The 22983-nt window shown below is 46.2% G+C and overlaps 1 protein-coding gene across 4 annotated transcripts; it reads left to right on the top strand.

Annotated features, from left to right (window-relative positions):
* Positions 1 to 1446: 1446 nt before the first annotated feature.
* On the top strand, positions 1447 to 22196 carry LOC145548482 (uncharacterized). Of its 4 annotated transcripts, XM_081598935.1 has the most exons (9): positions 1448 to 1593; positions 1960 to 1995; positions 2165 to 2750; positions 2974 to 3048; positions 3141 to 3227; positions 16252 to 16353; positions 19272 to 19346; positions 21224 to 21322; positions 21654 to 22196. In XM_081598935.1, exons 3-9 carry the CDS (start codon positions 2543 to 2545, stop codon positions 21683 to 21685), a joined length of 678 nt encoding a protein of 225 aa, XP_081455061.1. In that variant the 5' UTR covers positions 1448 to 1593; positions 1960 to 1995; positions 2165 to 2542; the 3' UTR covers positions 21686 to 22196. The 4 variants fall into 4 exon arrangements, 1 of the variants encoding a protein (XP_081455061.1); XR_014084495.1 differs by lacking the exon at positions 21224 to 21322 and having other exon boundaries at positions 1447 to 1593; positions 2174 to 2750; positions 2946 to 3048; XR_014084494.1 differs by lacking the exon at positions 21224 to 21322 and having other exon boundaries at positions 1447 to 1593; positions 2946 to 3048.
* The last annotated feature ends 787 nt before the right edge of the window (positions 22197 to 22983 follow it).

Raw genomic sequence — 22983 nt, 5'->3', positions numbered from 1 at the left:
AAAATACAGCAGGCTTTGTGTTTTAAATGTCTTCCTGTATGTATGCAACCTTAAATGTAGTAACAACCAGACAGATATATCTACAAACTGCTCATCTGGCTGGAGAGCAGCAGCGGCGTTAGCTGCGTCTGAGTCGGTGTTCACCGAGGGGCTGCATCGCTCTGAAGCGGCTAACGAGGCTAATGAAGCTAACGAGGCTAACGTTAGCTTCCACTACGTGACAAAAGCGACTCATTCCTCACGGCTCCATCGAGCTGTCGCTGAATATTGAAATCCGAAGCAAAGAAAAAAACCGGCATCTTTTAGTTCATGGCTTGTTTGCATCTTCCATCACTTCCGTGTTGCAGCGAGTTTCAAACGTTGCTCCTTCATTTTTCTTCTCTCTTCGCCTCGCTCTTCTGACCATGCCCTCAGCCAATCAGTGAACAGCAGCGAAGCTTGCGTCACCTACCAAACCAGGGCCGGCCCGGCTGGACCTGCTCCGAAGCAGGACCCTAAAAGGCAGGACCCTAAAAAGCAGGACCCTAAAAAGCAGGACCCTAAAAAGCAGGACCCTAAAAAGCAGGACTCTAAAAAGCAGGACCCTAAAAAGCAGGACCCTAAAAAGCAGGGCCAGCCCCATTGAAAAGGCTGGTGGAAACGCAAGGAAAGCGAGCCGAGCCGACCAAGTAGAGCCGGTGGAAAAGGGGCGTTAGATTATCTGACACAAGAGCCTATATTAGAAATGAAACAATATAACACATATTATAAAACTTACGTGTTATAACATTCACCAGCAAAGTTTACACAGGTGGTAAAGACTATTATTTATATGTAATTCTTTCACTCTGTCAAAAGTAAGATACATCCCAAATCTTCCGTTTTTGTTTTGAAAGTTTCATAAAGACACGATGTGAGGAAGAAGAGGGAGAATCTATAAAGAGAGACGGATTCACTGCAGCACGGATGAATCTCACATCGGATTTTGGACTCAATCTCAGACCCTCCTCTCTCTCCCCTCCTCTCTCTCCCCCCCCTCTCTCTCCCCTTCTCTCTCTCCCCCTCCTCTCTCTCCCTCCTCTCTCTCCCCCTCCTCTCTCAGCCCCTCCTCTCTCTCCCCTCCTCTCTCTCCCCTCCTCTCTCTCCCCCTCCTCTCTCTCCCCTCCTCTCTCTCCCCCTCCTCTCTCTGCCCCTCCTCTCTCTCCCCTCCTCTCTCTCCCCCTCCTCTCTCTCCCCTCCTCTCTCTCTCCCCTCCTCTCTCTCCCCCCCCTCTCTCTCCCCCTCTTCTCTCTCCCCCTCTCTCTCCTCTCCTCTCCTCCTCTCTCCCCTCCTCTCTCTGCCCCTCCTCTCTCTCCCCTCTTCTCTCTGCCCTCCTCTCTCTCCCCTCCTCTCTCTCCCCTCCTCTCTCTCCCCCTCCTCTCTCTCCCCTCCACTCTCTCCCCCTCATCTCTCAGCCCCTCCTCTCTCTCCCTCCTCTATCTCCCCCTCCTCTCTCTCTGCAGCAGACGGACCAGCAGCAGGAAGTAGGCGGCTCAGTGAGCCGTTCTCAGCTTCAGCCAAACATCGTCAGGTCACTGAGAAGAACAATGGAAGGAACATCTCACTGTCTGATCTGTAAGTAAAGTTTTAGTCTCTTTCTGCTGGATCAGCATTTCTCTCTGTCTGAGACACTGGAGACATTTTACTGGATGGGATTTAATAGGATCTGGTGATAGAATCACTGTGGGACTGGAGGTTTCTGTGTGTAAATGGATCTGTTGTCTAATAAGTGCCAGGAAACTATGTTTGGAATCAGCGCTGTATAAAAACTGAAGAAATCAATGAATTTGATTTTTATAAATAACAGCATCTTAATATAAAAGCAGAACTAACAAAATCAATATGAAATTGAATTTCACAACTTGAGAGTACATTATATTTGACATGTTCAGCTTCATGAATATAATGAATAATGAATATGTATCTTTATTTATTCTCTAGTTCTGATCTTCTTGCTGAGCTGCTCAACAGATGAAGGTTGGTGAACTTCTGTTACATTAAAGAAAATACTTTACATTTTCAAAGATGTGGTTTGGATAAAAGCTGCATCTGAGAATGTTATGAAATTTTTGATTTGGATAATTATTGAATATGATGCTTTTTAGTTTTATTAGTAACTGAAATCATGATAATTGAATCTCTTCAGTCTCTCCAGCTGCTCTGACTGTGAGTCCCAGCAGATCTCAGTTCTTCAGAGGAGAATCAGTGACTCTGACCTGTGAGGATGGATGGACTGTGAGGAGAAACACAACCAAAGAGACCAGGACTCAGTGTGGAGATGGATTTGGGAGATCAGCTGGTTCTACCTGTGAGGTCAGTCACATCCTCCCATTAGACTCTGGTGTGTACTGGTGTGAGTCCACATCTGGATCCTCCCCCAGCAGCAGCAGCAGCATCCAGCTCTCTGTCTCTGGTAAGATCAGACTGTGGAGTTAGTGTTGCTGTGTGGAAATGGATGAAATGCTGTAGTTTGTCTCTGTGTTGAGGTGGATCAGTGATCCTGCAGAGTCCTGTCCTCCCTGTGATGGAGGGAGATGACGTCACTCTGAGCTGCAGAGCAAAGAGTCCAGCCCACAACCTCCCAGCTGCTTTCTATAAAGATAAAGTCGTCATTGGTCATGGAGCATCGGGAAACTTTACTCTTAAAACAGTGAAGAGATCTGATGAAGGCTTTTATAAATGCAGCATCAGCGATCAGGGAGAGTCTCCATCCAGCAGGATCTCTGTGGAAGGTCAGAGGATTTAAAATATTGTTAAACTTTGGTTTTTATTAGAAATTGTTGGGCAGTTATTTAATAAATTGTTTTATTTTAGAGAAACCATCAACTGCTTCTGATGCTCCATCAACTTCTGATGCTCCACCCTCTCCTTCACATCCATCATCATCTTCAGCTCCATCATCATCTTCATCTTCATCTTCCTCCCAGTTGGTTCTCTACATCCTCGTGTCTCTAGGATGTGTGATTCTTGTGGTTTTCCTGCTGATTCTGGTTTTACTGGTGAGACGACGTGTTCAGAGAAAACCTGAAGGTGAGACAAACCTTTATCCATTTTCTGTTGGTTCAATAAAGTTTAACATGTGAAATAGTTTGATCTGAAAGAGAATTATATTAACATTTTAGGAAATGCAGAAGTTGGAGAGAACAATCTTACCTACAGTGACATCCAAGTTTCTCATCATCGACGACAGAAGAACAAATCAAGTCAAGGTGAAATTGTGTTTCTGTTCTGGGTTTTGTTGGAAAACTAAAGTTAAAAATGTTTTACCACTGTGACGTCTGTATTAAACACCGTTTTAGAAACAGGTTTTATTAAAGGCAGATAGTTTTGCAATTCAAGATCTTTTTAGGAATAGAAAGTAGAAACTGATTCATTGATATCAGCAACATAAAGGAATAAACAGGAAATAAGTAATAAATATGTTGTGTTGGTAACGTTTGAGGAATAAATCATATTCAGTAAAGTGAACCCTAGTGAAAAATAATACTTTAGTATATCTCAAATATGTGAGTAGTGCAGTTGGTAGCACTGTTCACTTGCAGCAAGAAGGTTCTGGGTTCGATTCCCGGTCTTTCTGCATGGAGTCTCCATGTTCTCCCTGTGCATGGTGGGTTTTCTCCAGGTACTCTGGTTTCCTCCCACAGTCCAGAAACATGACTGTCAGGTTAATTGGCCTCTCCAAATTGTCCATAGGTGTGAGTGTGAGTGTGTGTGTGCATGGTTGTGTGTCTCTGTGTTGCCCTGCGACAGACTGGTGACCTGTCCAGGTGACCCCGCCTCTCGCCCAGAACGATAGCTGGAGAGGCACCAGAACTTCCTGATTTTCAATCAGCTTTTTTGCACCAAAGAGTTGATACATAAACATGCTCTTACAAAAAAATCCCATGAAAATCATGTTTTTTCACAAGTGATCACATGTTAAAAAACATGTGATCACTTGTTTTCACATGGGATTCCCATTTCCCACATGTGTTTGTGATTTTTCACATGTGTTCAATCAATCAATCAATCAATCAATCAATCAATCAATCAATCAATCAATCAATCAATCAATCAATCAATCAATCAATCAATCAATCAAATGTTATTTGTATAGCACATTTCAGCAGCAAGGCCTTTCAAAGTGCTTTATATAATTAAAAACAAACACAGAGTCATGTAACATTGAATAAACAGTGAAAAACAGGAAGAAAAAAAATTAATAGATTAAAAAGTAAAGATAAAAACATTAAAAAGATCAAAGACATCAAAACCCACTCTAACCCTAATTTAGCCATCAGCAGCTCTAACCAGGTGGGTTTTAAGTTGAGATTTAAAGGCTCTCAGTGTTTCAGCTGTTTTACAGTTTTCTGGAAGTTTGTTCCAGATCTGTGGTGCATAGAAGCTGAATGCTGCTGCTTCTCGTCTGGTTCTGGTTCTGGGGATGCAGAGCAGAACCAGAACCAGAAGATCTGAGGGGTCTAGACCAGTGGTCCCCAACCTTTTTATTACTGCGGACCGGTCAAGACTTCGAAAATTTTGCTGCGGCCCGGGATGGCGGGGGGTGAAAAGAAACCACTCTCGTTTTCTTGGGATTGCAAACATGACTGATTCCATTGACTGCTCGGTGTGGGGTGTACGACCTCTCTGCTGATTTTAGGAAGAGTTGTTTCATATCCACGGGTAGCGTTCATCTCAAAGTTCACCTCCAGCCGTTGAATCTTCATTTCTAATGTTGAAAAGTCAACATGAATGAAGAACCTTTCATTTTGTTCTGGTGAATGAAGTCCAGCAGCAGATGATCCTGCAGGTCCAGATCTACCTTCATTACTGCTGAAGCAACAAAATACGGTTTCAGTGATAATGACCAACATCCATAAATACCATAACCTGAAGATGCTTCGGCATCATAAAACTGGATCAACCTGGTTAAAGTTAAGACTGAAGACAGATTATCAAACTGCAGAGTGAGAATAAAAATCCAGCTTAGCTCCCAACAGCTAACGTAGCATAGCTCACATAAACATTAGCTCCCGCTAACAGAAACATGAGGAGGGCAGAGTATCAAAATACCAGACATATAAAACCTGAAATCATTTATAATTACTCCATGTCTCATTATAAACGGAGAGGAAAGCCTGCAGGTTTAACTCCTACTGACTTCAGAGGACAGACCACCTGGACGCTCCGTCTGCTTCTGGGTTTTCCCCGCTATTTCTCCGGCCAGCGAACCATTCCGCCACCTAGTGGTCCTTTTTCAGACCACTTGGTCTGCTGTACCATTCAAAAACGCACAATATGTCTACAAATAATTTTAGGATATTGTAAGGAAGTGCTGTGATATACCGTTTTCCAGCGAACCAACGTATATGCCACTTCAGCACAGTGAGAAACGTCAGAGGATAAAAACACTAGCAAAGCTCAGATGTCCCAGCTTTTACTAGCATGTAAACGCACCATCTACACACACATCTGGGAGCGAAGCGTGAAATGAGTCTCAAAAATAGTTGTGCTCTCGTAACCGGGTCTGTGTGTAAATGCAGTTTTGTGTGTGTGTACCAGGTGATTTGTGTGTACTTTTCAACATTTATAGGTGTAGAAGGTTTATTTTATTTTAAAGGTTTACAAATGCTGTATTACACACGCACAGATATTTTTTATTTTTACACACGCACAAATTTTTTGAGACTATTTTCACTCCATACAATTACATGTGCTTTCACATGTGATTCACATCATTCACATGTGAAAAGCTGTGAACCATGTGCAGTTTTCATGTGGTCACTTTCACAGGTGATTATCATGGGATGTTTTGTAAGGCTCTGTAAATGTGTATAATTTTAAATTGACATTTCTGACTGTATCCAAAATAGACCAGGGTGTATTTGCTTATTGTGAGGGAACGCAACAATTAAGAGGAAATGCTATACTTTTGTGAGGAAACGCAAAATATTCCCCATGTTCCCTAGGGGGCTCTGTGGCAGGGCTGTGCCAGATCCACCAGTGCTTCTTTTTTTTTTAATATATAAATGAATTCATTTTCAGTCTGACACAAAAGCCGCGGCATGCGTCACAGAAGCAACAAGTTGCTGTTGTTAAGCTGTAGATGGTCGTGGCACCCAGTGGCAGGTTGTGGCAGGCTGGTCTGGAACCCTGTGCTGCTGGGCCGTGGCACTCATCCCGGGTACCAGTAGCAAGTCGTGCCAGCCCTCGACAGGTGCCAGTAGCAGGTCGCGCCAGCCCTCGACAGGTGCCAGTAGCAGGTCGCGCCAGCCCTCGACAGGTGCCAGTAGCAGGTCGTGCCAGTCCTCGACAGGTACCAGTAGCAGGTCGTGCCAGCCCTCGACAGGTGCCAGTAGCAGGTCGTGCCAGCCCTCGACAGGTGCCAGTAGCAGGTCGCGCCAGCCCTCGACAGGTGCCAGTAGCAGGTCGTGCCAGCCCTCGACAGGTGCCAGTAGCAGGTCGTGCCAGTCCTCGACAGGTACCAGTAGCAGGTCGTGCCAGCCCTCGACAGGTGCCAGTAGCAGGTCGCGCCAGCCCTCGACAGGTGCCAGTAGCAGGTCGTGCCAGCCCTCGACAGGTGCCAGTAGCAGGTCGCGCCAGTCCTCGACAGGTACCAGTAGCAGGTCGCGCCAGCCCTCGACAGGTGCCAGTAGCAGGTCGTGCCAGTCCTCGACAAGTACCAGTAGCAGGTCGTGCCAGCCCTCGACAGGTGCCAGTAGCAGGTCGCTCCAGCCCTCGACAGGTGCCAGTAGCAGGTCGTGCCAGCCCTCGACAGGTGCCAGTAGCAGGTCGCGCCATCCCTCGACAGGTGCCAGTAGCAGGTCGCGCCAGCCCTCGATAGGTGCCAGTAGCAGGTCATGCCAGCCCTCGACAGGTGCCAGTAGCAGGTCGAGCCAGCCCTCGACAGGTGCCAGTAGCAGGTCATGCCAGTCCTCGACAGGTGCCAGTAGCAGGTTGCCCAGCCCTCGACAGGTGCCAGTAGCAGGTCGCGCCATCCCTCGACAGGTGCCAGTAGCAGGTCGTGCCAGCCCTCGACAGGTGCCAGTAGCAGGTCTCGCCAACCCTCGACATGTGCAAGTAGCAGGTCGCGCCAGCCCTCGACAGGTGCCAGTAGCAGGTCGCGCCAGCCCTCGACAGGTGCCAGTAGCAGGTCGTGCCCGCCCTCGACAGGTGCCAGTAGCAGGTCGAGCCAGCCCTCGACAGGTGCCAGTAGCAGGTCGCGCCAGCCCTCGACAGGTGCCAGTAGCAGGTCGTGCCTGCCCTCGACAGATGCCAGTAGCAGGTCGCGCCAGCCCTCGACAGGTGCCAGTAGCAGGTCGCGCCAGCCTCGACAGGTGCCAGTAGCAGGTCGCCCAGCCCTCGACAGGTGCCAGTAGCAGGTCGCGCCAGCCCTCGACAGGTGCAGTAGCAGGTCGCCATCCTCGACAGGTGGCAGTAGCAGGTCGCGCCAGCCCTCGACAGGTGCCAGTAGCAGGTCGTGCCAGCCCTCGACAGGTGCCAGTAGCAGGTCGTTCCAGCCCTCGACAGGTGCCAGTAGCAGGTCGCGCCAGCCTCGACAGGTGCCAGTAGCAGGTCGCGCCAGCCCTCGACAGGTGCCAGTAGCAGGTCGCGCCAGCCCTCGACAGGTGCCAGTAGCAGGTCGTGCCTGCCCTCGACAGATGCCAGTAGCAGGTCGAGCCAGCCCTCGACAGGTGCCAGTAGCAGGTCGCGCCAGCCCTCGACAGGTGCCAGTAGCAGGTCGTGCCTGCCCTCGACAGATGCCAGTAGCAGGTCGCGCCAGCCCTCGACAGGTGCCAGTAGCAGGTCGCGCCAGCCCTCGACAGGTGCCAGTAGCAGGTCGCGCCAGCCCTCGACAGGTGCCAGTAGCAGGTCGCCCAGGCCTCGCCAGGTGCCAGTAGCAGGTCGCGCCAGCCCTCGACAGGTTCCAGTAGCAGGTCGCGCCCGGCCTCGACAGGTGGCAGTAGCAGGTCGTGCCAGTCCTCGACCGGTACCAGTAGCAGGTCGCGCCAGCCCTCGACAGGTGCCAGTAGCAGGTCGTGCCAGCCCTCGACAGGTGCCAGTAGCAGGTCGTGCCAGTCCTCGACAGGTACCAGTAGCAGGTCGCGCCAGCCACCAACAGGTGCCAGTAGCAGGTCGCGCCATCCCTCGACAGGTGCCAGTAGCAGGTCGCGCCAGCCCTCGACAGGTGCCAGTAGCAGGTCGCGCCAGCCCTCGACATGTGCAAGTAGCAGGTCGCGCCAGCCCTCGACAGGTGCCAGTAGCAGGTCGCGCCAGCCCTCGACAGGTGCCAGTAGCAGGTCGTGCCTGCCCTCGACAGATGCCAGTAGCAGGTCGAGCCAGCCCTCGACAGGTGCCAGTAGCTGGTCGCGCCAGCCCTCGACAGGTGCCAGTAGCAGGTCGTGCCAGCCCTCGACAGGTGCCAGTAGCAGGTCGCGCCAGCCCTCGACAGGTGCCAGTAGCAGGTCGCGCCAGCCCTCGACAGGTGCCAGTAGCAGGTCGCGCCAGCCCTCGACAGGTGCCAGTAGCAGGTCGCGCCAGCCCTCGACAGGTGCCAGTAGCAGGTCGCGCCATCCCTCGACAGGTGCCAGTAGCAGGTCGCGCCAGCCCTCGACAGGTGCCAGTAGCAGGTCGTGCCAGCCCTCGACAGGTGCCAGTAGCAGGTCGTGCCAGCCCTCGACAGGTGCCAGTAGCAGGTCGCGCCAGCCCTCGACAGGTGCCAGTAGCAGGTCGCGCCAGCCCTCGACAGGTGCCAGTAGCAGGTCGCGCCAGCCCTCGACAGGTGCCAGTAGCAGGTCGTGCCTGCCCTCGACAGGTGCCAGTAGCAGGTCGCGCCAGCCCTCGACAGGTGCCAGTAGCAGGTCGCGCCAGCCCTCGACAGGTGCCAGTAGCAGGTCGCGCCAGCCCTCGACAGGTGCCAGTAGCAGGTCGCGCCAGCCCTCGACAGGTGCCAGTAGCAGGTCGCGCCAGCCCTCGACAGGTGCCAGTAGCAGGTCGCGCCAGCCCTCGACAGGTGCCAGTAGCAGGTCGCGCCAGCCCTCGACAGGTGCCAGTAGCAGGTCGTGCCAGCCCTCGACAGGTGCCAGTAGCAGGTCGCGCCAGCCCTCGACAGGTGCCAGTAGCAGGTCGCGCCAGTCCTCGACAGGTACCAGTAGCAGGTCGTGCCAGCCCTCGACAGGTGCCAGTAGCAGGTCGCGCCAGCCCTCGACAGGTGCCAGTAGCAGGTCGTGCCAGTCCTCGACAGGTACCAGTAGCAGGTCGCGCCAGCCATCAACAGGTGCCAGTAGCAGGTCGCGCCAGCCCTCGACAGGTGCCAGTAGCAGGTCGCGCCAGCCCTCGACAGGTGCCAGTAGCAGGTCGTGCCAGCCCTCGACAGGTGCCAGTAGCAGGTCGCGCCAGCCCTCGACAGGTGCCAGTAGCAGGTCGCGCCAGCCCTCGACAGGTGCCAGTAGCAGGTCGCGCCATCCCTCGACAGGTGCCAGTAGCAGGTCGCGCCAGCCCTCGACAGGTGCCAGTAGCAGGTCGCGCCAGCCCTCGACAGGTGCCAGTAGCAGGTCGCGCCAGCCCTCGACAGGTGCCAGTAGCAGGTCGTGCCAGCCCTCGACAGGTGCCAGTAGCAGGTCGTGCCAGCCCTCGACAGGTGCCAGTAGCAGGTCGCGCCAGCCCTCGACAGGTGCCAGTAGCAGGTCGCGCCAGCCCTCGACAGGTGCCAGTAGCAGGTCGCGCCATCCCTCGACAGGTGCCAGTAGCAGGTCGCGCCAGCCCTCGACAGGTGCCAGTAGCAGGTCGCGCCAGCCCTCGACAGGTGCCAGTAGCAGGTCGTGCCAGCCCTCGACAAGTGCCAGTAGCAGGTCGTGCCAGCCCTCGACAGGTGCCAGTAGCAGGTCGCGCCAGCCCTCGACAGGTGCCAGTAGCAGGTCGTGCCAGCCCTCGACAGGTGCCAGTAGCAGGTCGCGCCAGCCCTCGACAGGTGCCAGTAGCAGGTCGCGCCAGCCCTCGACAGGTGCCAGTAGCAGGTCGCGCCAGCCCTCGACAGGTGCCAGTAGCAGGTCGCGCCAGCCCTCGACAGGTGCCAGTAGCAGGTCGCGCCAGCCCTCGACAGGTGCCAGTAGCAGGTCGTGCCAGCCCTCGACAGGTGCCAGTAGCAGGTCGCGCCAGCCCTCGACAGGTGCCAGTAGCAGGTCGTGCCAGTCCTCGACAGGTACCAGTAGCAGGTCGTGCCAGCCCTCGACAGGTGCCAGTAGCAGGTCGCGCCAGCCCTCGACAGGTGCCAGTAGCAGGTCGTGCCAGTCCTCGACAGGTGCCAGTAGCAGGTCGCGCCAGCCCTCGACAGGTGCCAGTAGCAGGTCGTGCCAGCCCTCGACAGGTGCCAGTAGCAGGTCGCGCCAGCCCTCGACAGGTGCCAGTAGCAGGTCGCGCCAGTCCTCGACAGGTACCAGTAGCAGATCGTGCCAGCCCTCGACAGGTGCCAGTAGCAGGTCGCGCCAGCCCTCGACAGGTGCCAGTAGCAGGTCGTGCCAGTCCTCGACAGGTACCAGTAGCAGGTCGCGCCAGCCCTCGACAGGTGCCAGTAGCAGGTCGCGCCAGCCCTCGACAGGTGCCAGTAGCAGGTCGCGCCAGCCCTCGACAGGTGCCAGTAGCAGGTCGTGCCAGCCCTCGACAGGTGCCAGTAGCAGGTCGTGCCAGCCCTCGACAGGTGCCAGTAGCAGGTCGTGCCAGCCCTCGACAGGTGCCAGTAGCAGGTCGCGCCAGCCCTCGACAGGTGCCAGTAGCAGGTCGCGCCATCCCTCGACAGGTGCCAGTAGCAGGTCGCGCCAGCCCTCGACAGGTGCCAGTAGCAGGTCGCGCCAGCCCTCGACAGGTGCCAGTAGCAGGTCGCGCCAGCCCTCGACAGGTGCCAGTAGCAGGTCGCGCCAGCCCTCGACAGGTGCCAGTAGCAGGTCGTGCCAGCCCTCGACAGGTGCCAGTAGCAGGTCGTGCCAGCCCTCGACAGGTGCCAGTAGCAGGTCGCGCCAGCCCTCGACAGGTGCCAGTAGCAGGTCGCGCCATCCCTCGACAGGTGCCAGTAGCAGGTCGCGCCAGCCCTCGACAGGTGCCAGTAGCAGGTCGCGCCAGCCCTCGACAGGTGCCAGTAGCAGGTCGCGCCAGCCCTCGACAGGTGCCAGTAGCAGGTCGCGCCAGCCCTCGACAGGTGCCAGTAGCAGGTCGCGCCAGCCCTCGACAGGTGCCAGTAGCAGGTCGCGCCAGCCCTCGACAGGTGCCAGTAGCAGGTCGTGCCAGCCCTCGACAGGTGCCAGTAGCTGGTCGAGCCAGAACTCGACAGGTGCCAGTAGCAGGTCGCGCCATCCCTCGACAGGTGCCAGTAGCAGGTCGCGCCAGCCCTCGACAGGTGCCAGTAGCAGGTCGCGCCAGCCCTCGACAGGTGCCAGTAGCAGGTCGCGCCAGCCCTCGACAGGTGCCAGTAGCAGGTCGAGCCAGCCCTCGACAGGTGCCAGTAGCAGGTCGCGCCAGCCCTCGACAGGTGCCAGTAGCAGGTCGCGCCAGCCCTCGACAGGTGCCAGTAGCAGGTCGCGCCAGCCCTCGACAGGTGCCAGTAGCAGGTCGCGCCAGCCCTCGACAGGTGCCAGTAGCAGGTCGCGCCAGCCCTCGACAGGTGCCAGTAGCAGGTCGCGCCAGCCCTCGACAGGTGCCAGTAGCAGGTCGCGCCAGCCCTCGACAGGTGCCAGTAGCAGGTCGCGCCAGCCCTCGACAGGTGCCAGTAGCAGGTCGCGCCATCCCTCGACAGGTGCCAGTAGCAGGTCGCGCCAGCCCTCGACAGGTGCCAGTAGCAGGTCGCGCCAGCCCTCGACAGGTACCAGTAGCAGGTCGTGCCAGCCCTCGACAGGTGCCAGTAGCAGGTCGCGCCAGCCCTCGACAGGTGCCAGTAGCAGGTCGCGCCAGCCCTCGACAGGTACCAGTAGCAGGTCGCGCCAGCCCTCGACAGGTGCCAGTAGCAGGTCGCGCCAGCCCTCGACAGGTGCCAGTAGCAGGTCGCGCCAGCCCTCGACAGGTGCCAGTAGCAGGTCGCGCCAGCCCTCGACAGGTGCCAGTAGCAGGTCGCGCCAGCCCTCGACAGGTGCCAGTAGCAGGTCGGGCCAGCCCTCGACAGGTGCCAGTAGCAGGTCGTGGCAACTGCGGCACTTCCGGTAAGGTGCCAATGCCACGATTTGAGCTCGGCCCTGCTGCCCTTCAAGCCAAAGTTGGTGGGGACACCAGTCCTCAGGAAGTTACACCTATGTTTACATTTAGATACATATAATGACGTGACTACGTTATCTTTGACTGGGTGAACAAAATCCTGCCTAAGATCAGTAGCTGTTAGCGACTGTTGTTTCTCCCTACATCCAGCGGGTGGCGCAGACACAGACATAAAGAATAGATCCCTCTTGCCTATTGTCGAGATATAGGGCGGCTTGTTAGAGTGAAAGCTTCTTCAATCATCACGGACCTAACCCTTGCCATTTTTTCCTTGCAGTTTTTTTAGCCGTTTTAAATAAAAGACTTCCTATATCCAAATAAATCATGCTTCGCACTTAAATATGTTTCACTTTGTGGCAGATACAATGTATATATTTCACACCAGAATGTATGCTCTTATTGTGAAGGGGAGAAGGTGAGGTGAGAAGACGGCAACAGTTGTCCTTCATTCCATTTTTGGTTTTGGTTGGAAGATACTGAGAATAAATAAAGACTCAAATTACTTTTTCGTCTTTTTCTGCTGACTTTGACAACTTCACCCTTCGTAATTTTACACAATCATGTTAAATTCAGTTAATAATCATCATGTAAATTATGCTTAGCATATAATTGTAAATTAGTCACTTATCATGCAAATTATGCTTAACAGCATATAAGTTTAAAAAGGTCACATGACTGCGTATGTTGACTGGTTGAGCAATCATAACACTAAATACTAGACAGATTTTCAAGTTTTTGTTTTGCTGTAAACCTTATTCAAACAGCTATTATAGCTACATTTACAAGGACATTTTTTTAAAAGTATTTTTTGAATTGACTGATGCATGGTTTAGCACAGTGTTTCTCAACCTTTGTTGGGCCAGCGCCCCCCCAGCCTTTATCCAGGTTCCTCACCGCCCCCCACTAAAGAATTTGTAGGCTACTTGCACTGACAATTATTTTATTATTAATGTTACTATCATTATTGTAGATGTTTTGAATCGGCGCACCGATTATGTTTTCCCGTACACTTCAGCGCCTTTTGCTCCTTCACCTCGCGCACATAACGGGGTAAATGTAGCGAGTTTTACCCTAAACGTATCGGCGTCTGTAGGAGGGGGGTGGGGGGGGGGGGGGAGCGTATGTTTCTACGCTCCTTCGTGGGGGGGGCGCCGATTTATGTTTTTGCATCCACCTGAATAATGTGTAGTTGCGCTCCTGCCCATGGCACTAAAACAATATTATTGTACCTTTTATCTGGAAATAGTGTCTGTTTATTCTTGCCATACAGTCTCTGTATTAATTATTGCTCTAAAGGTCTTGCCATACCAGTTTGTTCCTCTGTATTTACTTTAGTTTCTTAGTTTATTCTTGCATTTGTTCTTCATTCATTTCCATTTAGTTTCCTTTGATTAGTTTTATCCTCTCTTGGTTTATTGCTATGTCCACTTTAGTTTCTTTCCTGTAGCTACATTTATTTTATCGTTTATTCACCATCAGTAATCTTCACTCATCACCTGCTGCGTCTCCTAATCGTCATGTTTCACATCATGTGTTGATTTTTTTCACTGTTCAGCGTGAGATTCTCTGTTTTTATGCCATAATTCACATCTAGTTCGTCGCTCCGTTTTATGTCCCGCTTCTCCTGTTTCTGAGTTTTGCGCAATGTGTGCGTCTTTTTTTAAAGCCCCTAAGGTGCAGGGCGTTCGTGAAGCGTATCGATGGGGAAAAGGCAGACTGACATAAACCTTTTAAAACAACGGAAACAATTTCTACATTCTGATTATTGAAGTTTAAAAGTGCTGTGTTGTTCTATCACCCCCGTTTCATACCGGACCACTTACAGCACCGTGTTAACGCTATAAAATGAACGCTCTCTTTCGTGGTATCACCATGGAGGGATTTCTTTATTTAAATGGGTTCATTTTTCAGAGGGATACAAAGTCGTGATTTTAGTAATTACATGTTTATAAGAGTGATTTTCTGTTGTCCTTCCATGGTAGCGGGCAGCTTTCAAACGGAAATAAAACACTTTTTAATATAAGTTTCTGCTTTGACATGATCACAGAACTGCCAAAACATATGTAGCTACATAAATACCAGACAAAGTGAATCACAGCAGCGTCATCAGCCGGTGTAACGCTGAACTGATGCGGAGCCATGAAGCTACAAACACTGAATAGAAGAAGAGCTGCCATCGATACAGTTGCAGCCAAGCATGATTTAATGTTACACAATACAGTTTTACCAAGTTGCTCAAAGTCTAAACTGGTATTGTTGTGCATTTAAGGTGTAAAGTTTACCTTCGACCAAACGCCCCCCAAAGGCATCCCAGCGCCCCCTTTGGTAAAAATGTCCGCCAGCGCCCCCTGCCGTCCTCTGAACGCCCCCTGGGGGGCGGTACGGCCCACGTTGAGAACCGCTAGTTTAGCATATTTAAATGTTGGGGGGGAAACAGAATAGATTTGGAATATAATATTTTGATATTGATGTATGATAAGCATTTTACAAACCACACAGTCATAATTTGTTTAAATACATTTAGTAATATCAATACATATATAAATATACAAACAAAATAATACAATCATAGAGAAACAAAGATGATTAAATAATGATATGCATTAAATTATACATATTTATATGCACATGCGTATAAACATAATGTCTATAAAGGATTTATTCATGTTTTTCAACCGAGGAGATGCATCTTAGAGAGATTCAGTAACTTAGATCCATCCTGTGCAGTGAATCCGTCTCTCCTTAAAGACTTTCCCACTTCTTCTTCACATTGTGTCTTTATCAAACCTTCAAAACAAAAACGGAAGCCATCTTACTTTTGACAGAGTGAAAAATTACATATACATAACTGTCTTTGCCACTTTGTGTCGAATAATCTGAATCAATGTTAGGGAATACTCAGGGGTGAAAGTAAGGGGGTACTGTTGGGTACTGGTACCCCTAAAAGATTCAGCGGGGTACGCAGTACCTATAAGAGAGGAGCGGCTGTCTGCTGTAAAGAATCAACAGGTTCACTGTGCAGCTGTGACTGATTAGTTTTTCAAGACAACCCAAAACACGACTTAATCAGTTAATGAATAGTTTTTTCCCATTTCATATTGTTTCTGAACTGTTCGTGTGAAACTGAACGCAGCCAGGAGGCTGAGAGCAGCACGTCCTCCTCTGATTGGCTTAAAACGTTCAGAACTTTATTAAAGAACAACAACGAAAAATGTTTTTTCTAAATGTTCAAATTAATGACCCAACAACAATAATAATCTCAGTAATTATTGTTTCAACAAGGTGTTGCGCAATTCTGTGCGTTTCGGTTCCAAAATAACCATCAGATCAGGAGATTAAAATGAACTAATCAACCACCGCTGTGATCATGAGGCTTATTAATGATCGCAAAATAAATATCAAGCCTGAAAACCTGATATAACTGAATGTTTTTAACATAATCTCTGGTCGGCTTGTGGAGCTCGGCTCATGGCGGTTGCCATAGCAACGGGTGTGCTTAAATGACAGAGAGTAAAAAGTTGCGAGTGGTTTTGAGTTGATCACCTGCTCAGGTTGTTTTACCTTTGTTTACCTTTGCTGTGGCTCTTTACAGCCGCTGTAGTTTCTGAACGTTCAATAAACAACAAACTTGGACTAATTACCTCGTTCTGTGTGATTATACGTCATTTACAACAAACATCAAACACGGTAAATATGTTTCATTAAGTATTTAACAGACAAATGGCTTCTACCGCCATAATTATGTGAAATTAAATTGTCTAATTAAAAAAAAAAAGTGTGTTGCTCTCTGGCATCTTGATAGATAGATAGATAGATAGATAGATAGATAGATAGATAGATAGATAGATAGATAGATAGATAGATAGATAGATAGATAGATAGATAGATAGATAGATAGATAGATAGATAGATAGATAGATAGATAGATAGATAGATAGATAGATAGATAGATAGATAGATAGATAGATATGAAGACTTGCTCAACTAATCCCAATCTCTCCTACTGTGTTTTTCCAGAGAACGATCCATCTGTGGTCTATTCTGCTGTTAGAAGAGACGATGTGAGTTATGGAGAGATCGTCATCAAAAAGAAAGAAAGAAAGAAGCCAAAGACCAGAGGTAAAACTGCTCTTCATCTCCTTCCACTCATCTTCTCAGTGTTGGACGATTCTGTCACTGCATGTTGTTCTATATATAAATATAATAAAGTTGTGATAAACAGTGGATGAGGCAGAAAAGTAACTTGGTGGAATAAACATGTAAACAGACACACCAGATGGTTCTGCACCAAAGAACTTTCTGGAATCCTGTAAGCTGATAGCATCCCTCCACTTCTCTGAACACTTCATTGATTTAATTATTTAAATCCAGAATCTCATTTATTATGGTGTTTATGAGTGGACATGAAAATAACAAAAAAAAAACAATCCTGACTTACTTTCTCAAGTTTCTGCAAATGTTTATAGCGATCCCATGAAAGTTTAGTGAGATCCTAACGGTCATTTAGAAACATGATGAAATAATCACAGCAAACATACACAGATGGGGGAGATTTATTGTTCTCTTTATTTATAAATGCATGAAATATTTAATATTGTATTTATTAGGTCAACTAGAAGAAGAGTCTAAGCTGCATAAGCACCGACACATCTGAGTCGCATTGACGGAGAAACTATGATGCATTAGATGCTGAACTGTTTGACGGACCATCACACTGACATTTAAATATGTAAACTGGACCTGCTTAATATACGAGTAAATGATTAATAAATGACTCCAAATGCTTTGTTGGACGGGGCAGCCTCTGATTTACCATAATATGAAACCCTCAGTTTATGCAAATTCACCTGTTGGCAGACTTTTCTATGGAACAAAACTCTTATTTGTTTTGTTCCATAGGTTTTTAAAAAATTGAATTAACCTTTATTTAACCTGGTGAGTTCTTAAAAACAAATTCTTATTTACAATAAAGACCTTTATCTGTAAAATATTTGAAAGAAAAAGCAGCTTGGGAAACTGAAACACCTGAAGGCAACACTAGTTGACACACTTGGCTGTTATTTGGAAAGTTCAGGATTTGTAGGTTTTGGTGGTGAGGTAGACATGGTGGACCCAGAATGTAGTGAGAAAATGGTTTAATGATGAAACAGAAATCCAGGTTAGCAACAAGGCAAAGGGCTCAGAGAATGACAGCACCTAGTAGACAAACAGACTGGAACAAAGGCGGCCAACAACCAGGATCCGACAAGGATTGACTGTACACTGTAAAACACAATTAGTTGACTTTTATTATGCAATAGATTTTTTTATGCCTCAAAAAAAAATCTAGTTTTCAAAACTTAAAAATGTAAATATGTACAAGTTGCACGTTTTGTATTTACACAACTCGACTGATTTGATAATTTTGAGTAACAATAACTTGGACAATTTTATTTAGAGTAATTCAAGTTAAATTCATAAATATGAATATTTCTTAACTCCCAAAGCTTTTTTGTAGTCAAACACTACTTGTATAAAAAAAAATAATAATTTGATTGAAACAGTTCATGGCTCCTGCTTTTCATTTGTTTCTCTACTCAAACTGTGACAGTTTGTTCACTTTGTTCAGTGAAGTAACAATCATATGCAAGGCAGCACCCTCAGGCAGAGTGCGGTCAGAAAAATGATGCATAACTCACTCATGGTGCAGTTTCATGTATTCACATATAAATACCAAAAACTATCCAATAAACGCTCTACTGCTCTGAAAGTAGCTTCATTCTTGATGAGCTGGCTACATAGATGAAGTTTGGAGTTTACCTTTTCACCTTAAACATGTGTGTGAAATTTGTTTATTTGTCAAAAAACACATTTTTGTGACAAATAAGAAAGTGTCTTAATTAGTTGCTGCTGCTGGTGACCCAGTGCATGATGGGATCGTTTACATTGGACCTCAATCAATTACTGCAACATATAAAAATAAGTGAAGATACTATGTGTGATTTAAGTATTATAAATCTAAAATAGCATGACAAATTTAATTTAGTTGTACATAAACTAAATAGCAAAGAAATCATGATTTTATAACTTACATGTAAATAAGGTATTTGGTCTAAACTTTTCCATGGTAAACAGTTTTGTTAAGTTGATATGAAGTTTTATTCTCAGAAATGTTGTTTTTTTCTGCCTGCATTACCAACAAGAACATTATTTGTTAACTTACAAACATTAAAAAAATACTTGGTGTTGTCAGAGCATCATTTATTTTTCCAACACTGAACTCAGTTGTTAAGTTTAAGACTTTATTTGGTTTTTTTGAGTAACTTCTGGGTCTGTCCTGAACGTTGAACATTAAGCATTTAAGATCTTAAATCCTCACCACTTTAATTATTTAATGATTTTGTTGAACTCAACGTAAATAGATTTTATCAGGCATTTTTATTCCAAGTGTTTACTCCTTTTATTTATGATTAGTACAAACAACAAGCTGCTGAGAATTAAGTTTTGTTCACTTGGACTCTAACTAAACATCAAACATCCCTCATTTAATAAAATGTTTAATTTCATTAATTGAGTGTATTAATGCTATAACTGTAAAGTTGAGCTATAGAAAACACAAAGAATAAAGACCAATACTTGATCATTCAGAAACATTTATCAGTGTCTTCATCTGCAACTAACAGTTCTAAAGTTATTTTTATTCCTTTTCTACTAACTCAGAGCTGCTCTGATGTGAAGGAGAAGTTAAACATCGTCTTGTTTCTGCCAGCAGCTCATACTGGTTGGGCCTCTCTGTGGTCTGGTCTTTAGTTTCTTGTTATTTTCTGCTTTGTGTTGAAATGTTTCCTCTGTGAAAATGATCAAGTTGTTTGTGGTTAACTTCCTGGGTTTAGATACATTTCCATGACATCTTTAGTGACTCACTGAAAAGGTGTCAAGCTAAAAAAACCTGCTGCTGTTTATAAAGCATTCTTCATAATGGTGTATATAACCTTTTAAAATGAATGTGGCCTCTGAGCAGCAGCTGTATAGTAATGAATGTTTGTTTCATTTTTTAGGAACTGACCCACATGCAGTTTATGCATCTGTGAAGACAAATGATGTTAAAAATCATCAGAGAAGCAGAACCAGAGGTAAAACTCTCCAGATTTATGAATGTATGAACTATTCCATGGTTTTTGCTTTAAATGCAGATGATGAACTTAGTTATGTTCAGAATCAAACTTTGGTTGGTCATAAAGGTGTAAACATTTTCTTCTTCTGAAGTATGAATCCTTCCTTTTTCCTTTCACACGTCTCAACAGTCTGATTCCCACTCCAGTTCTCACCCATGCATTGATGTATAAAATGTTACATTTTTGCACCTTAACTAATTTTACATATAAAATGATGATATGAATGTCAACCAGGGCAACGACAGGGACAGCAATGCAATGACCAATAAATCTAATGTCTAGTTTCCATGTTTTGGGTCGAAACTGCAGGTTTAAAAAGGAAATTTGCTTCAGAATATTTTGAGCTGGATTTCATTCAATGATCAAGAATCAATTCTTTATTTTCTATTTTATTTTTAAAGTTGTTGAGATCAAAACAGGTGAAAAATTTTAAAATGCAAGCAAGGAAACAATAAAGGTTATGAAAACGTAACCCAATAACACAAAATTAGTATAACCAAAATTAAATACCTTTTTAAATAACTACAAATTATCATTGAAACTAACTATAAAATATCCAAACATATACCCTAAACATATTTAGGGTATATGTTTAGGGTGTAAACATATATATCCTGTGTTTATACCCTAAACACAGGGTATAAACACTGGGTATTTACTTACTTGATCAAAAAAATGATCAAGTAAGTTGATCATTTTAAACTTACTTTTGTCAGTTATACTGTAGCTCCCAGTTCACATTTGTCAAATTAATTTTAGCTTCAATACCTTCAATACCTTATATATATATATATATATATATATATATATATATATATATATATATATATATATATATATATATATATATATATATATATATGGCACAATATTATATTTTAACCATGGTGTTTTCCACTTAGTTTGTATTCCATAAATATTGTCAGCAGTCCGGCAGCTCTAATCTGTCCCACTCAAAGTTTGGACTAACAATTTGTGGCTCATTCAGCAAATATAATCTGCAGCACCTTTTCTGGCCTTAGACCATCCTGTCCCTTACAAAAGGAAAATATATTTAGCCATGTTTTACTTGAAATATACTGTAGTCTGGTTCTGATGCAGCTGTAGAAAACAACTCCCAACCTTGTTCATGTGACCCAAAAAGAATAAATGAAAATGGAAAATTTAAAAGAATAAATGTAAAAGTGATAAATAAAAAGTAGATAAATGAAAATGGAATAAATAAAAAATAGTTAAATGAAAAAGAGATCAATGAAATATGATCTCTTTTTCATTTATCTACTTAAATGAAAAATAGATCATTTATATTTTTCAATAGATATTTGAAAAATATCTATTTTTCAAATATCTATTGAAAAATAGATATCTATTTTTCAATAGATATTGAAAAATAGATATTTTCCAATATCTATTTTCTATTGGAAAATAGATAAATGAAAATGGGAAAATGAAAAACGGGTAAATGAAAATTAAAAATTGGAGCCAGATAAATAAAAAAACTGAAAAGGATAATAAATAAATATAAATGGAAATAAAGATGCAAATTACTCATTTATTAATTTTACTCTACTTATTTTTCCTATATCTTTACTTCTTTAATTTTTGCAGAAATGGTTACCAAACCATTGGTAACCAATGGTTACCAATGGTAACCATTGGTTTTATTTTGTTTGCGCCAAAATAAAAAAAAATTACAATAAAACTGTCCATAAAAACCCACAATAACGGTCAAAACTGCAAAACAACATATTAACAAACAATAAAAAAACAACATGTGCCAGAAATCTCAACATAACCAACAAATTTCAGTGAACTTTCCCCTAACCTACTCACAGCAGCGCAGAACAGCACTGAGAGGGGGAAGCAGAGGAGCTACGAGGGCTGGAATGAACTACAGAGGCCAAGGAAGCACAAACAAGGCAGAGTGCAGAAAGGTGATTCCCACAGGCAAAAATAACTAAACAGCAAATGAAAATAACTGAATGAGATAAAAATCACAAATGCTCAATATAACATGAATTAGAAATAATAATTTAAAAAAGCACATTTGTAACTGTTACACGGGGTCATCCTGGACAGGTCGCCAGTCCGTCGCAGTGGACATCACTATTCCTTCAGTTGCATTTTTTAACTATTATTTTACCGGGAATGTTTGGAGATAAAATCTTTTTTTATTTTTTTTTATGGAGACCCAGCAAATAGTCACACCAGTGTACATTATATTAATGCAGATTTAATTTTCTTGAAATTATCTTGTGATTTCAGAGTTTCCACCAGAGTTTCCTAATCTTCACTGAGTTCATCAGTCACATCAAGATGACCAGCTGCCAGAATTCAACTCGCGCCTCCAGAGCCAAAGTCTTTGTTTCTCAGTGGTTTTTTGTTTAGATTTTCTTTGTAACTTCCTTAGCATAGTGCTAGCAATAGCTCATTATGAATCTTTCCCTACAGATATTAAAGACCGTCAGATTTTTGCTGGTTCTGGTTCACTGGGTTCTGTCCGGTCCACAATCAGCCCAGCCATCCTCCAGAACATTTTAGAGTCCTTCATTCTTCCTTCTGCTTGCCCGATTCATGGAGATGCTGGGTTCATTTCCAGCAGGACTTGGTTCTTGCTTGGCCAGCAAACAGGCCTGACCAGAACCTCATAGGGAACCTATTGAGGTTTAGCATGGGAAAGGTGAGAGCCGCCAGATAGAACGAAATATTCAGAATCATCAAAATTATGAGACATAAAGAAAATATTCACTCTATGTCTGGTGGATCTTATATTATTTATTTCAGCTTCAATAAAAATACTGAAGTTTTTTCTCCATTTTGGTTTGTGGCCCTGCATCCTGCTATGACCCCATAAGGATGCGCGGGACCAGGTGACCCACAATGTACCGAAAACAAGAACAGTTAGTAGCCAATGAGACGACGGAGAGAGCGTCACATGACTGTTTGCTTCCTGCTGTCAGGTGCCGAGTAAACAACAAAAACAGGACGTCCAGGTCCTAAGCAACCCACTGTGAGTGGCTCAGGGTGGCGCTGCGTGTATGTGTGTGTGTTTGTTCAGCTGGGGGCAGCAGACAGGCAGGGGGTTTGTGGTTTGACGTCTGTCTTGGTGATTTCACAGCCAAACGGCTTCAGATAAAGGAGGGTGGACTAGAAGAGATCATTGCTGTCACATCCCATCCCATCACACACACACACACACACATTCCGTTCAAATCTCTTTCACACACACACCTCGGACCTCTGGTCAGACAAACCGAGCTGTATCAGTAAACGCTTCTCCCACTGTCAGGCATGGTGGTGGAAGCATCAATGAGGCTCTAACGCAGTGGTTCTTAACCTGGTTCGGTCGAATCCCAGGGGTTCAGGGAGTCGGTCTCAGGGGTTCGGCGCAGCCTCTGCAGCGGAGGTAAAGACACACTTGTGTAATGACGTGATGCCGCGCCGCTTTGCCATCACTTACTACAGCAGATCACGTTAAATTGCTTAGCCAATCAGAGTATCACGTTATATTGCGTAGCGAATCAGAGTATCACGTTACATTGCTTAGCCAGTCAGAGGATCACGTTACATTGCTTAGCCAATCAGAGGATCACGT

This window comes from Poecilia reticulata, chromosome 18, assembly GCF_904066995.2.
Source record: "Poecilia reticulata chromosome 18, P_reticulata-male-v2, whole genome shotgun sequence".
In the NCBI taxonomy this organism is placed as follows: domain Eukaryota; kingdom Metazoa; phylum Chordata; class Actinopteri; order Cyprinodontiformes; family Poeciliidae; genus Poecilia; species Poecilia reticulata.
This window is presented reverse-complemented; position numbering and strand designations above follow the sequence as displayed.